The sequence below is a fragment of the Crassostrea angulata genome, chromosome 2 (genome assembly GCF_025612915.1).
Source record: "Crassostrea angulata isolate pt1a10 chromosome 2, ASM2561291v2, whole genome shotgun sequence".
Taxonomy (NCBI): Eukaryota; Metazoa; Mollusca; class Bivalvia; order Ostreida; family Ostreidae; genus Magallana; species Magallana angulata.
Window position 1 is genome coordinate 45,740,935 of NC_069112.1, and position 16,862 is coordinate 45,757,796.

The following is a 16,862-nucleotide window of genomic DNA, read 5'->3' on the forward strand; positions in this document are numbered from 1 at the left end:
TTCGTTAGCTATCAATGTTGGATGCTTTCAAGTTTAATGACATACTTATATAAAATCTTTAAATCAGATTCAAACAAAAATACCAAAATTTTACTTATATTGCATGGGGTAAAAATTGTACCCCTTTGCTTAAAAAATCTTCGTCTGTTATGTTCTTACTGAATAAAATCTAATTTTACACCCATGTGAAGATGGAGTTTGCCATGTAATAAAATCCCAATAATGTATAGCAATACATATATGCATATATTGACGTATAATGATAGGAGCTTAAAACAAAAACAGTAATCTATCGATACAAAATGATCTATAAATGAAACATTCTCCTGGTGTTAAAGGTATACTTTATACATAAACAACATTATAATTATGATAATAACAAAATAAAACTTAGAAAATAAAAATGATTGGGGGGGGGGGGAAGGAATTGGTTACCGACCGATTAACCGGTTATTCGAAATTAGGAAAAAAACAATACATTTTTGTCTTACAAAAAGGCACTATTAAATGGCACAAAAATCCACTTCTTTAGTATAAAACATTTTTAAAAGAAAAATAGAAACTTAGAGATAGTCTTCAGCAATTCTAAAATAAATCTTGAGGACATATCACAATCTGCAGATTCGAAGAATGTTTTCATTTTCCTTAAAAAAAAAACTGTTCCCTTTAAACTTTGAAAAAATCAACAATTTTGCTTTAAATTTATGATTACTTTATGAAAGAAAATACATTATTTAAACAGAGGTTTAATGGTGGTACCTGGATAACATCAACACACGTAAAATTAGGGGAACGAATGATAGATGCCTGTTGTGCAGATGAAAAAGGCCACTGAAGATATTACAAAAATCCATAGAATAACCGAAAAATGTACGATGAAGACAATTATAGTTAAAGAACAGCTTAGGAAAAATAATAATTTTAGTTCACACGACAATGACACATATAATACACTTCACTGTAGTTTTCGTCAAAAAGGATATATATAATTATATATGTACATATTTACAGAATCTTATCTTTATAGTCTTTAAACGTGTTACTTCTATGAAATTATAGTTGCTCAGCATTAGTAGAAATGAAAACGAGTTTTAACAATCCTAATGAACAATCATATAGATATTCGAAGAAAAAAAATGATCCACGTGAATTTAATTCAAACGTTTTACGTACACAGTACACCAAACAAATTGCAGTCTACCAAAAATGAAAAGCGGTTGTGATTTGGAACACCGTAGTAGACATCGCATTCAAAAGAGGGTTGTTTCTTAAGCTTGTTCATATATATGTTCAGCGGTGTTTTGGTATTGTGATTCCATCAGCTCCATGTAGAATCCCGACGTTTGTGTGGATGGCTCTTCTTGACATGTGTTGCTTTGAATGTTATCATTCTCTGCGGATTCGCAGTTTACTATAAAATGGATCTCTAAGTACATTTTGTTGAATTAATATCATAAATTAGAATATTTTAACTTAAACCCATGCATTTGTTTTTTTTTTGAATGCAATCTGTTGTACAGTCGATATGAAATTATACTGTTAAGTTAATCTCACTTGATTTTTGTGATAGTAAGCTTGAGGTTGGATCCTTCTTGCCACTGTGGCTGTATGATTTTCTTATGAAATAGAATGTTAAGTTCAATTAAGCAACAACAGAGTTGTTTTTTTTTATTTACTTGTATTTATTATTATTATTGTTTTTTTTGTTTTTTTTTTTGGTTTTTATGTGTTTTTTTTTTGTTTTTTTTTTATTTTTTTTTTTTATGTTTTTAGTTTTCTTGTTTTTTGTTTGTTTGTATGCTTTTCAACTTTTAATTTTATTTCCAGTTAATTAATAGCAATACCTTTTGTTTGATGTGACGAGGGCAACAACATGTATTACGACAGATAAGACTCCCACTAATCCACCAATCGCAATTAACTGTTTCATATTTCCGCAGTCCTCTTTTCCAGAACTTTGGTAATTTTCCTACGAGACACAATTAATTACAAACACCGCACCGTTTAAGTTATGTATGACTACATATTGACCATCTTTTTAAAAAGATTAATATAATATATATGTACATTAAATAAGAAAAAAAAATTTCATATTTAGATCGTCTATATTTAAAGGAAACCCCATAGTTTTAAGGGTTTGGCATTTCTTATACCAGTATCTAATAAAACAGGGAGAACTATGGTACCAAAGCTGGATACAATCATGAAGTAGCTTGAATATACACAAAATTCAAACATATACAGATTTGATTAAAAAAAACAACTAATGCTCAAATTTTGGCAAGTTTAAATCTCTATCATGCATCACTGTAAGAAACAGCAAAGACGATTATTCTTAATATTTGTTAGACGTTTCATTTTCGTTTCAAGGCTATATAGCATATAGCAATGTAGCAACAGTTGAAGACATGAGAATAAAAGCCTTTGGTGCCAGTTTTTATTTTAAAAAAGGGGTTATTAAAAAATGACAATTGGATTATGCAATGATATACCTGTAAGCAGTCTTCTTTTTCAGAGTAACACATTTCGTGTGGGCAAGAACTGTTGCATATTAAGACGCAGTGGGGTCCGTAGTACACGGTTTGGCAGGCTGAATGAAAACAGGTAATACAGATTTATTTGTTCACAGTCATTAACTCTTTTCCATATTAACATTAATAACATCCCAGTTTAAAGCTATACCTAAACTCTAATTGTAATTAATTACTTTATTAGGCTGATCTCGAAAGAGCGATTAAAACTAATAATAATTATTTTCATTAACTTCAATATATTAAATGTGTATATAAAAGGACTGTGTTGCTGCAAATAAAAGTTATTTAAAACCACATCTTAAACTCCACTTCCGGTCATAATCATCTGAATGTTTTTGAAAGTAATTTTTAATATCAACCACTAGCCGTATAGCCAAACCAGTAGTTGAATTGTAGTTGAATGTAAAGTAAATCTTCCGATTTGTAATGCACTTTTAGGCCTGATAAATGAATGTTTATTTATTATGTTCAGTTATAAATTACACACAAACTCACTTCTTCGCATTTTTATGAGTTATATAAAGCCAAAAACAATTGTTATGCGTTTATATGGAGATTAAGGCGGGAGTACCTTTGAATGTTACCGACTTTTTTAATTAAAAACGATTTGATTCTTTAGCGTATATCGAAAGATTTGGTCAAAGGTTGATTATACTCATTCTTATTTCCAAACACCTTTTCGTAAGTTCTATGGTCGATACAACGACTTTGTCCGCAAATAAAATCTTCCACTTGGTCGCATGCTGACAGACGTTTTTCATATTAATTGTAAGATCATAATTAATCACCTAATTGTCTACTGACTTTTCCAAATTTTTCCCGAATACGACAAAGAGCACACGGCGGGTGTGACCGGATAGCAGAGGATGCTCACACCTCCTAGGCACCTGATCCTACCTCTATATATTTGGAGGTCCGTGTTGCTCTCCTTTGAATTTGTATTTCGTTTAATGGATTTTTAAGATGGTTCACGGTTTGTTATTGTCATTTTTTTTTCATACAAAGATATAGAATTCCTTAGTACGCATTAATTTAGCGTAAAAAATTTAACCTAACGTCTAATTGGGAACATTTCCTTAGGTATCGACTAATGGGCCTCTGAGGACACACATATTGTTATATCTATAGCCGTATCAATAAGGGTTCATTTCTCAAAAAATCATCCCACATTCCCCCCCCCCTAAATTTGAATGAAGTAATATTTGATTAGAGCTAGCTAAACAAGATTAATCGATTTAGCTTAGAACTATTCAATAAATCGAGAAAAAAACAACCTTTATATAGTAAGCACATATTTGGTTAAAATATCTATTATCATGTTCGTTCTAGTTTGTTTTACAATTTGAGGAGAATATGACTTTATAGCCTATCACGTTATGTTATAAAATGTCTTTATAACACACTTTATCATATATCATTGCATTTTTTTTATGCTTTACAATACGCGGATATCTGATGCACATCATCATATTATATCAATACATGGTCTTTTTTAAAAGTTTTAACTCACTTATTTGCAAAAAATAATTATTTGGAGGGGGATGGGGGGGGAGGGGGGTCTGGATACATTCGTTATCTTTAAAAGGTTAAAAATCAAATTAAGATAATATTTTTTTCAATTACATACTTATTAATAAATATATGTTTTTGCATTTGTGATACGGATGACATCCCAAAATTCATATCGGCCCTCGGGCTGATATTGGCCCTTGGGCTGATATTGGAGTCTCGGGCTGATATTCGAGTCTTGGGCTGATATGGAAAATGGTATGTATTATTCTCTATATATTGCATGCTTTAAACCAGTGCTAATAATATCCTACATTGGTTGCAGTAGATCCCTTCATACCACCGTTTACATCCTGAAGGACATGCCCCTGTCTTTTTGTCACAGGTTTCCTCATCTTTACAGTGACCACATATGGTAGCACAATTTTTCCCGAATGTTCCCTCTTTACATTCTAGAAAATGCATGGATAGAAAAATACTTAACGTTCAATCAAGTAGATGTATCTAGACCGAAATGTAGATAGGTATGCGTCTGTTAATATACCTTTCTTACAGCGTGGTGTGTAATAGCCAGCCTCACACCCGTTGTGACAAGTTCCTTTGATATGATTACACTGTTCTTTGTTCACACAATGTCCACACTTCTTTGAACATCCGGCTCCATAGGTATTATTCTGGCAAGCTGTTACAAATGTACACAAAAAAGAGTGATACAATAAATAGAAAAAAAGCTACGCATCACATTAATGATAAAACAATCTGCATGTAGATTTGAGAAGGGTGTGATGGTCGCTGCTAATTTTATACTGTATCAATCTTCTTAAGAATAAGAGCTCTATATAAAAAAGGTTGGCAAACACCCAAGTGTAAAAATCATGTCTTAAAAATATTCGGTAGATCTGATGGTTAATCTTTTGACTATTGAGCCACTTAAGCAACAATTTTTAAAACTAAAACTAGAGCCGAGCTCGTTGCAAACAACGAGGAGGTCTTCCATTATAACTTTAAGCCAAGATAGGATTGTCCTTCAGCATTAATAAAACCATCCCTTCTCCCTACACTTGTTAGGATCTGACAGGTATTGATAGGAGGTCGTCTTACATTGGAGGTCATCTTCACACGACCATAACTTCTGCCCAATCAGGGTTTTAGAGAAAGAGTTGAAACGCTTCAGCAGTTGAGAGACAAGTTAATTCATACCTGTTTTCTATGTGACCTCCAACTGCAGAGTACTGACAAGTTACCACTCTCATAAAACAAATAAAGTCATGTATGTGATAAATTGGGGTTATATTTTGATTGCATGTAAATGTAGAGATCATGTGAAGATGACCTCTTATCGATACCTACCAGACCCTGACGAATGTAAGGAGAAGGAAGGGGGGGGGGGGGTATCCAGCGCGTTTTTAAACTACAAACATTTTTAATACCACTGCAGATTGGGTAGTAAACTATATACATTAATTTGTGAAACATAAAAAAATCGTGTTGAAAACTCTACGTCTGTATAAATAGATAATGAATGTATGCATAAAAGGAAATTGAATCGGAACGGGTAAGGATACAGTCTTTTATCTGAATTTTTTGGGGGCAGTGATAATAGTTATAGTGAATTTTAGCTAAAAGGCCTTAAAAAAACAAAATTTATGAAAGAGAAATGATGCACTGTACAGCCACTCCCTGCTTTGGGAAAAATGAAAAAAAAAATTGCATTTTTTTAAAAAAATTTCAGTCATACAGCTGCAACAGTAAGGATAGAGGCCATATACACGAAGCATTGTATCCTATATTGTAAAATGTTTTAAGTGTTAATTCCCTGTTATCTAGTTTTTTAGAACTTTAAACGCACACATTATAAATGTATGTGTATTTAATTATTCGGATCATAAAATCAATGCGATTAATACGTTTATGTACAACTGGTGACAGGATACAAACTAAGCCTTTGTCATAAATAGTGTGACTAACGCAAAATCAACTGCGCTAATTCATGAAAAAACAGTGTTTTTATGTTTCATAGACATTTCGATTCCCTGTACTCATACTTACACCACTTCCGTTAAGACATGAGATAATTTATGTAAAATGCAGTGTTAAAAGTAAAAGATTGTAACGAACACAAACTGTAAATAAACGAGGACGCCCCCCCCCCCTCTCCCCCTCCCCACCCGAGAATCGTTTTACGAGAGGTGCTCAGGGAGAGGGATAACTCTCCGTGTAATGTTTGGCCATGCAGCGTTTTTTTTTTTGCAAGGATGAGCATAATTAATCGGAAATCTTGACAAGCAAATAAAAGGATATATTGTCAAATCTTCAAAGTCTTAATCCGTGAGGGTGGTATATGCCCTTGTAGGGTTTGTAAAGCAACTCTAACTTCTGTTTATTTTAATACAGTTTCGTTTTAAATATGCCAATACTTTTTAAGCCTTCATCTAAAAACTGTTTATGAAGAAATACTTTTTATATAATGAAACAAAAATGTATGGATTCATACACATAAATAAGAAGATGGAGTGAAAGTCACAAAGACATTATTTTTTCTGTTCTTTACTTTTTCAAAGTGGCTACAATTTTACGATCTCCCATTTTGAAAAGTCAGATGTAAAATATTCTGCGGGGTTTTAAATTGATTATGTGTAACTTTGAGAAGTGCATCTATTTAAGGGAGACAAATATGTTGCTATTCTGCAGAGGCCGATCCATCAATTTGGAAAAAGGGGGACGGGTCCATTTGATGAAAACCAATATGTGCAAAGTTCATCATGCCAATAAACAAGGACTTTTTGAACGTGTTCTGTGCGTATACAACTGTATTCAATAAACATTTATCTCATTACTATCTATTTCACATCTATTTCAACAGCAGAGTGCACTGCATTATTGAGCGTTTTGCCGTTTTGGTTTAGGTAAAGAAGATTTGCATAATATCTAGCCTAAAAAACCTCAAGTCTCCAGCAATGAGAAAGTGCGTCTATGCTTGACAGAAAAGAAACACTAAGAAACAAAAAATAACTCAGACTAATTACGACAAACTATTATAATCAAAGTACTAAAGAACTGACGGGAGTTGATTTTGTCGATGTTTCTTTATTTTAAAATCAATATTTTGCATAACAAGTGCATGTAGTTTCTAATTTGAATTACGCACATTTTTATATTTTGAATTTTTTGACTTTCTTCGACAAGAATGTCGAGAAACCCCTATATGAATCACGTTAAATAATATTTAAAGATAAAATTACTAGTAATTCAATCAAACTATGTATCAGTAATAGAAATATTTCTCGAAATTTGTATGGATCTAAGCAATATTGAACTCTAGTCTCGTTCAACCAAACGCTCGGCTGACACCGTAAATCTCCGATCAGGATTTACGGAGTATGTCGAGCGTCGAGTTGAACGAGACTATATTGTACTCTGGCGTAGGAATACATTCGACTACAAAATATATATATATATATATTGTGTGTACCATTTAAATTCGGAATATTTTCAAGGTATTTACTATTTATGAATAAGTTTCCCTGAAAAACAATGCTTTAGCATACATTACATCGAATTCATCAATTATTTTCAAGAACTTAGTCTTGTCAGCAGCAATGATTTGTGCTGAGGTCCAAACACTGTTTCACTTTCGGTTTGTCTGAGTAACTGCATAGGAGAGTTGATTAAAATCAACTCCCAAAAATGGATATTTTGGTAATTTGATTATGTCTTTGATGTTTGTAAATTCTGAACTATTTATCGATTTTTTATTTCTATCGATTGCCTTCTTAAATAAAGGTCTAAATGATAGGAAGTGACAAAAGAATGGGGATAATTTATCTGCTAAATAGATGGTACGTGTGTAATACAACGGTAAAAGCAATTTGATCCCAGGGAACTTGATGTGACCTATGTAATGGGTGAGCTACATCAATCGGCACTAATACAGATGCGATCATATTTAGATTTCATTATTGATAAGTTGGGCATTTTCATAATGGTTTACATATAAACACGCGGTATTTCCGATTCTTTGAAAAAAAAGCTTTCTGTTGTGGTTCATGTGGGTATGAAGGTTGCTAGCTTTTTAGAAATATAGCATAATTTGCATAAGCGGGTCATTCTCTTTTTTTTCCTTTACAATTTTTGTGCAGATGATTTCTCGGAGATGGGTGGTCCGATTTTTGTCAAATTTTCAGCATCGATCTATTATCATCTAAAGTTTATATCCTTTTCTTTGTAAAAATCACTTCCGGTTCGGACTTATCCGCCATTTTGTCATTTTTTAAAAAAGTTCTTGTCCACGCATTTTATCAAAAACGAGCAAAGATAGGAAGTTAGGAAATTTTTTTAAATGATAGATGACATTAACATCTAGCCTCACGAGGAAAATCATTGTCCGGAGATACCGAGTACGGAAGCTAGGTGGGGTCAAAATATAGGACACATTTAGGACGACTACTCATTGTCCACGCATTTCCTCAAAAACGAGCAAAGATAGAAAGCTGAAAATTTCAGAAATGATAGATGACATAAAGCTCTAGTTTCACGAGGAAAATCATTGTCCGGAAACTCCGACGATGGAAGCTAGCCGGGTCAAAATATAGGACACGTTTTTGACGAATTCGTTTTGTATACGCATTTCCACAAAAACGAGTAAAGATAGATAGCTGAAATTTTACAGATTGGTAGAGGATATACAAATCTAGTCTCACAAGGAAAATCATTGTTCCGAAATTCCGAATACGGAATCTAGCCGAGGTCAACATATAGGAGAAACTTTCGATGAGTTTTCATTGCGCATACATATTTTATTTAAAAGCTAAAAAAGATAGAAAGCTGAAATTTTTAGGAATGATAGAGGACATGATAGTCTAGCCTCACGAGAAAATTCATTGTCTAGAAATTCCGAGTAGGGGAGCTAAATTTGGAAACAAATTTCAAAACATAGTATCTAAGTTGCACTTACAAATCTGCCTCTAATACAATCTTTTTGAAATTGATGGGATGAAATTTAAAATTTATAGAAAATTTTGAATTTAATTAAGTCGTGTTAAAACTACCTCAGACTTATTTCAAAACAAGATATCGAAGTTGCCCTTACAATTCTGAGTCTGATGACATCTTTCTCGAATTGATTGGATAGATCTAAAAATTTTCAAAAAATTTAAAGTCATTTAAATCGTGTTACAATGACATCAGACTGATTTTAAAACCTCATATCTTATTCTGCGTCTGATGACATCTTTCTCGAATTGATTGGATACATTTTAAATTTTTTATAAGTTTTGAATTTAATTAAATAGTGTAAAAAAGACTTCAGACTAATTTCAAAACATAATATTTAGGTTACGCTTACAATTCTGCGTCTGATGACATCTTTCTCGAATTGTTTGGATGAATTTTAATTTTTTTTAATTTTTTAACTCATTTAAATCGCTTTATAATGACATCAGTGTAATTCTAAAACATTATATTTAAGTTGTGCTAACAATTCTTCGTCTGATAACATTTTTCTCGAATTGATTGGATAATTTTCAAATTTTTAAAAAATTAAAAATTAAATTAAATCGTGTTTAAACTACCTCAGACTAATTTTAAAACATGATATCTGAGTTGCTCTTACAATTCTGCGTCTGATGACATCTTTCTCGAATTGATTAAATGAAATTTAATAAAATCGGTAAAAATGACCTCAGACTTATTTTAAAACATAATATCTAAGTTGCGCTTACAATATTGCATTTAATGACATCTTTCTCGAATTGATTGAATGAATTTTAAATTTTTTGAAAATTTTAAATTTAATTAAATCGTGTTAAAATGACTTCAGATTAATTTTGTGTCTGATGACATCTTTCTCGTTTTCTTTGTATTTTTCGTATGAAACGAAGTTAAACTCATCTTTTATAATTACTTAAGTTAATTAACTAAACAATACATTTGAAAGCGGCTTTTTTAAGTAAAACGAATGCGTGTACTCGTATGTGAACGTCGTTTTACTCGATGGCTTGTCAGTTCAAAACTGTATGAACTATGATCATTTTTTTTAAAGAAATAGAATAGAAAATACATTGTAGATGTTTTTATAAATCTGTGGTTTAAGCGATACTGCTTAATTTTATGTATTTTTTTGTCTTTAATTTTCCACATGTTTACTCAGTGTAGTAAACACCAGATGCTGAATCGGAGCACAATGTACTTCATTGTTCACTATAAGAACTTAACAAAATATGACTCACATAAAAGCATGTACTTGAAAAAAGTTTTCTTATGAATTAAGGCATTTAGTATATATACCGGTGTATATTCTGTGATAAATTTATGTCATTTCTACGCACAGACTTTTGTTAAAGGACTATATACGGTTTGAGCCTAAAATGGCCCCCTTAAATGAACATTGTCATTTTACTGTAATTCTTTATTTTATTTATACAAATATACATTTGAAGTTTTTTCATAATTTTCATTTTGATTTTAGTGCCCACAATTTAAAAATATGACATCATAAAGTTTACCTTTTCCGCCATTTTCTCATTTTTAGCATAAAACAGCTTGTTTTGAAGCAGTTTTTCTTTAAGGAAACATTGAGCTGCTGCTTGAACAAACAAAATATTTTCAACAAAGACGTATCTCCCCAGTATTTATAATTGACAAAAAGTTCGTTCTTGTTCAAAGAGTCGCTCTTTATTTCCCATTCGAAAAAAGATATGAAAAATGTCAATTTTTGACTGACTTTGATTAAATTATGAAAAAAGCGTCATTTCTGACGTCATATACTGCCAGTGAGTGCATAAAAATCAAATAAATAGGTGAAAAACATATTTTATGTCAACTCTTTTATAAAATTACACAACAAATTAATGTACCTGAATCACTTTAAAAATAGCAAATTATGGCGGCCAAATTTGACTAATATCATATATAGTTCTTTGCCAAATTGCCGCGAGTACTGGTCAATACGTATTACTTTTTACCATCGTATTATGTAATACCTTAATAAAACAACCACTTCTCCTTACACTTGTTAGGATCTGACAGGTATTGATAGGAGGTCATCTTACAAAGGGGGTCATCTTTACACGACCATAACTTCTGCCCAATCAGGGCTTTAAAAAATGAATTAGAACGCTTCAAAAGTTGATAGACATGTTCATTCATGCCTGAATTCTATGTAACTTCCAACTGCAGATTATTGAAGAGTTACCACTCTCATAAAACAGATAAAGACATGTATGTGATAAATTGCGGTTATATTTCGATTGTATACAGTAAGTAATTAGGGGTGGAACAACCTAAGCTATTTTGAATTTAGGGTTATCCATAAATGTGATATAATTCATTTATTAAAACAAATCTTAATTATACTGGTACTGTACCAGTTATCGGCTAAGACCAGTTATCGGCTAAACCGAGAGTTCGGGTTTCTAGCACGCGACAATCCGAGATTTTTTAATTCAGTCATCTTTTTCAAATAAAGGAAAGTAAGTTTGCTTGAAAACTTTCTTGAATATGTTTTATACAAGAGCTTAAACGATCATTGTTTACCGCTGATTTTACATCTTTGCACTTTCAGCAGTGGGGGAAAGTGACGTAATAAGTTAAAAATAGAATATTACTTCTTTGTGATACGTTATTATATCCCTTCTTTGATTTGACATATAAAATCAATACATTTAACATGTATAAACAAAAGGAATTCACGAATTTCCGAAAGATTCGTAGCGCAATTGAATGCCTGATTGCACAATTATGTATTGAATAGTATATGATTTGGTGTATTACCGTATGATAATAAACGAATTATTTTATGAGTTTTGTTTATAATGTATCATGACCCCGAATACTTTACTTTGACCTTACAAGGGGCATAATCCAAACTACATTTAGCAGAGTATAAAATCAACATGAACACGGATTTTTACTATGTTATTATCACAAAGCCGATAACTGGTACAGTAAATCATAAAAAAGTATGTCAAGTTTTATCCAAAAATATCAAGAAATAAGGAAATACGAAAAGAAAACGTTAAATTTTAGCCGATAACTGGTACAGTGCCAGTAAAGATATAACAATAATATATCAAAAACCAGCGTAATTGTTTAAAAAGAAGTGTTTTCTTTAAACTTAGCTGAGTGGAAAATGTTCATTCAAAGTCTTTATCATGATTAATTTATTGCTTTTTGCATTTTATATGCATTCTTTTTAACAACAGTGACACATATATCCAATACTTTTTTTAAAATTAGTGCTAAATAACGTAATTGCTTTCAAACAACGATGTTGAATAATCGTTTAAAAATGCATTGATTGCAAGGACTTTTAATTTGAAAATTTGAATAATTGAGAAAATTCAATGTTTCAGATAAAATAATATCATGGATTTCTTTAAAACAATGTCTAACATTTGTTATATATACTCTTTATGGTAGTTTTAAAGACATTGAAATTCTCACCATAAGTTCGAGATATTGCCAACAGAATAAACACAGTTATGACGTCTTTATAACGCACGTATAGTCCTGTCTTGGGCTGCATGTTTGTACGTGGCATTCAATGCATCGCGATCTTATGTACTTGTAAGTATCAAAGTGTGTGTTGACATTATATATATTATTGTTACGTTATTAGGAAGTCAGGAAAATTATTTTAGTGTTCACTATAATTTTCTTCCTCAAACCAATATCAAGTGTTAAATTTCAGAGTGCTTAGTTTCAAATAAACATAGCCAATACGTACGTGTTTTTTTTTTTTTTGTTTTTTTTTTTTTACATTTTAAAACGTGTATATTCTTATCCTGAAAAAATGTCTAGACTTAAGGATGGATTCTTTTCATATTTCTTATATTCAGAAAATGATGAAATTAAGCATGTAGATACTTTAAGATATGCTTATTTTAATTAAACAATGCTAAAAATATAGTTTTTTAGTGTAATAACACAGAAATTCCATGGTGGTATCTTAAATTGATTGCTCAACAAAATAAAATATGATTAGATGTAAAAAAGCAACTTAAGTCTACGGTTCTATGTTAAAGCATGATATTAAGTAGTAAACAAAACGAACTATTGTGCTTGAAACTCACAAAATATTTTTTTCCGAATTTCCTCTGTACACTTGAAGAATTGATATTTCTGTGTTCGTAAATCCCCTTTCAATGGATTTTTTTTCGATGTAATCATATATTCAGAATTTTGTTGTTTTACATTCATAGTGAAGATTAGTAGTCACAAAATCATTTACAGTAAAGGAATCGTTAGGTATTCATGCATGTAAAATTGTCAGATTTGCTCGATTTTCCTCATCTTTAAATTTTTCAATAAAAACATAAAATTATTTTATTGTAATATTTAAGACAAAAATTAATAAGGCCAGACAAGGAGTTGGATAATATATTCTTTATTAAATGTGATATTATGAATTATTGCTGTTATTATCATGTTTCAAGTCAATGAAACGTAAAAATAATTCCGTCCGAATTTCTTCCGATACAAATTGATTTAAAAAAAGTTACACATTTTTCCGGAATCTAATAATGTTTCATTTAAAAACAAAGCCACAAAATGAAGCTGTATTATGAAATTATAAAAAAGTTTGTATATTTACTATTAATTTTTGATATAATAATTGATAGTATAACTAAAAAATTGTTCACAAATCTCAAAAATGTACCAACATTTTTTATCTTCCTGTTTACAATGACCAGTTGGCTGATACTGGCACGGTACAAGTTATCTGCTAAAATTTAACGTTTTCTTTTCGTATTTCCTTATTTCTTGATATTTTTGGATAAAACTTGACATCTTTTATGATTTACTGTACCAGTTTTTGGCTTCGTGATAACAAGAGTAAAATCCCTGTACATGTTGATTTTATACTCTGCTAAATGTAATTTGAGTTATGCCCCTTGAGGGATCGGACTAAAGTCGTCGGGGTTATAATACAATATAAACAAAACTCATAAAATTGTTTGTTTATTATCATACGGAAATACACCAAATCGTAGACTATTCAATACATAATTGTGCAATCAGGCGTTCAACTGCGCAACGAATCTCTCGGAAATTAGTGAATTTCTTTTGTTTGTACATGTTATATGTATTGATATTATATGTCAAATCAAAGAAGTGATATAATCACGTAACACAAAGAGGTAATATTTTATTCTTAACTTATAACGTCACTTCCCCCACTGCTGAAAGTCCAAAGATGTAAAATCAGCGGTAAACAATGATCGTTTAAGGTCATGTATAAAACATATTCAAGAAAATGTTCAGGCAAAATTACTTTTCTCTTTTCGAAAAAGACGACTGAATTAAAAAAATCTTGGATTGTCGCGTGCTAAAAAACCCGATAACTGGTACAGTACCAGTATGGTTGGCAGATATCAGTGTAAAAAAACGCTAAAAATACAATTTATATATGACATCTTAGCTGTACTTATAATATATTGATCACAAATCTCAAAATGTACAATGAATTAAATTATATTTTCCTGTTTACAATGAAATTTTGGCTGATGTGGTTAATAGATATCAGTGTAAAAAATGCTAGAAATACTAAATGTATTAATATATGGCATCTTAGGTGTACATATACATGTAACTATATCTCAGATAGCAAGCTTATATTGGCCCAGCGTCGACCGATGTTATCATTTATGTGGGCCATTAACATGTCGGAAAATAACATCGGCCCAATGTAATTTTGCTCATCGGCGCAAGATTGCACAAACACGCTGGCGTGACATTGGCCCATTGTCAGTAGATTGACAGTTTTAATGTTGGCCCAATGTTGAGGCAACGATTTAATCCAACCAATATTCTCCAAAGTTTGTCCTTATAAAACAATGTCACAAAGATTAACAGTAAGTCAAATCTTTATTGTTTTCTCACAGAAATATAAATCACTATTCAAATTTTTAGTTTTTGTTTTTATAGTCGATCTATATACTTCCACATCCCTTCAATCTACTTCTTGTGTTTTCTTTACTCCCATGTTCATCCACTTTCCCAATCAGATGAATAACGAATCACAATGAATGCGTTTAGTCACTATCTTTATTCAGTTCCAATTTAGTTCTCTAGTTCTAACCTCGTTGATAACTCCAAAAACCCGTTTTCGCAAACCGCTGCTGTAAATAAAAAAAATAATCATATAAAATGGAAAAAAAATACATTGAAAAAAAAAAAAAAAAAAAAAAAAAAAAAAAAATATATATATATATATATATATATATATATATATATATATATATATATATATATATATATATATATATATATATAAGCGCCATTCTAATTATATTGATATTCAATAAATTATGACTTTTTAGTCAGAAGATTTAGTTTTTAAACGGCAAAAAACTGATAAAATGATTTTGCAAAACATATACAATATCAGCAAAACAAGGTCAGAAAGTGGCCATGAAATTGGTATTTATATTGTGAAGGATATCTTAATGTTCTTTAAATTTGAAAAAAAAAAAAATTAACAAAAGTTTATTGAGTAAAGTTTTTGAGCTGCATTACCTATTCCTCCTAAATTGAATTTGACCGATGGCTTTTAGAGATTCTTTGAAAAAAAACCTCATGTATTGTATCATAATGAAATGTGCCGATAACGAACAGTGTTCCAAAGCAAAAGTCCTAAGGAAAAATACAACACAGGAGCAAAGCAAACGCGAACCTCTACAAAAATAAGAGGAATGAACTGGTGCCATGGAGGAGTAAGCAACCTCTGTTGACCGGTCACATCGGACGTGTGCTCCTTGTTGTAATCGAAGAAACCCACGGAAAAGTCCATAGACAATAAGGTGATAAATAATGACCAAACAATGAATATGAAAATGAAAAACGTCAGTCATCATACGACCTAGCAGAAGATTTGTGCTGACATTGTAAAAAAAATGTATGATATTGCATCGAATCATATAAAATGATATTGTAGAATATGATATCATATTGTATCATGAGATACGATATTGTATCATATGGTATTGTATCATGAAATATGAAATGGTAATGTATTGTATGATACGATATTGTATAATATATATGATATGTATAATTCAATCATACTTTTATATCATATAATTTGATACTGCCTCAGGCTGTCCGATAATATCTTATACCATTTAATCTTTAAATAAATTTAGCTTTAATTCTATTTAACAAAAAAATCATAGGCATTTAAATAAATGTATATGATGTAAATTTTCACTCTGAAAATTTCATAAATAATCATAAGTTTCTGAGATATTGAGGACTGTTTAGAAAAAAAAACACGAAAAATACGCTGCATCAAAATGACCCCTTTTTATCAATGAAAACGTCATGTAATTGGTTGAGTAATATTCCTCACAACAACTAATTTACGAATCCCATTTTCTTTTATTTTGTCTTTATTTAAAAAAAAAAATGTCGCCTGTTAAGTTGTTTTCCCCAAAGGTATCCTTATTCCATGAATCGTACAACTAAACCTTGTGTCTGTTTTAAATACAGTTTAAACATGAAAGATAACTGCTCTTTTGTCTGATTCATCTTGAATGAAATGTAATTCAACCAAATAAGTATTCAACCTACCATTCAAACCTGCAATTGATTAACTGGACTTATTGTTAGTTTTCCCGTAGAATATTTCACTTAGTTATTATGTATTTTCTGAAAATATATTTCGTGAGCTAGAAGCGATCCTAAACACACGATTAACATGCATATGCATTAACGTCAACGAATATAAAAAAAATGGACTTTTATCATATTTCACTTTACGCTCGACCTAAGACAACAACAAATAGAAAACTTTGCTATTTTTCATCATTAAGTATTGTT

At 30.9% G+C, this 16,862-nt stretch overlaps 1 protein-coding gene across 1 annotated transcript; it reads right to left on the reverse strand.

The window, feature by feature from the left end:
• Positions 1–1,150: 1,150 nt before the first annotated feature.
• LOC128171066 (cell death abnormality protein 1-like) lies at positions 1,151–12,596 on the reverse strand. Its single transcript, XM_052836828.1, has 7 exons — positions 12,486–12,596; positions 4,588–4,725; positions 4,358–4,495; positions 2,493–2,590; positions 1,845–1,969; positions 1,555–1,616; positions 1,151–1,411 (listed from the first exon to the last, which is right to left on the reverse strand). The coding sequence occupies exons 1-7, from the start codon at positions 12,580–12,582 to the stop codon at positions 1,269–1,271; spliced, it is 801 nt and encodes a 266-aa protein (XP_052692788.1). The 5' UTR covers positions 12,583–12,596; the 3' UTR covers positions 1,151–1,268.
• Between the last annotated feature and the right edge of the window lie 4,266 nt (positions 12,597–16,862).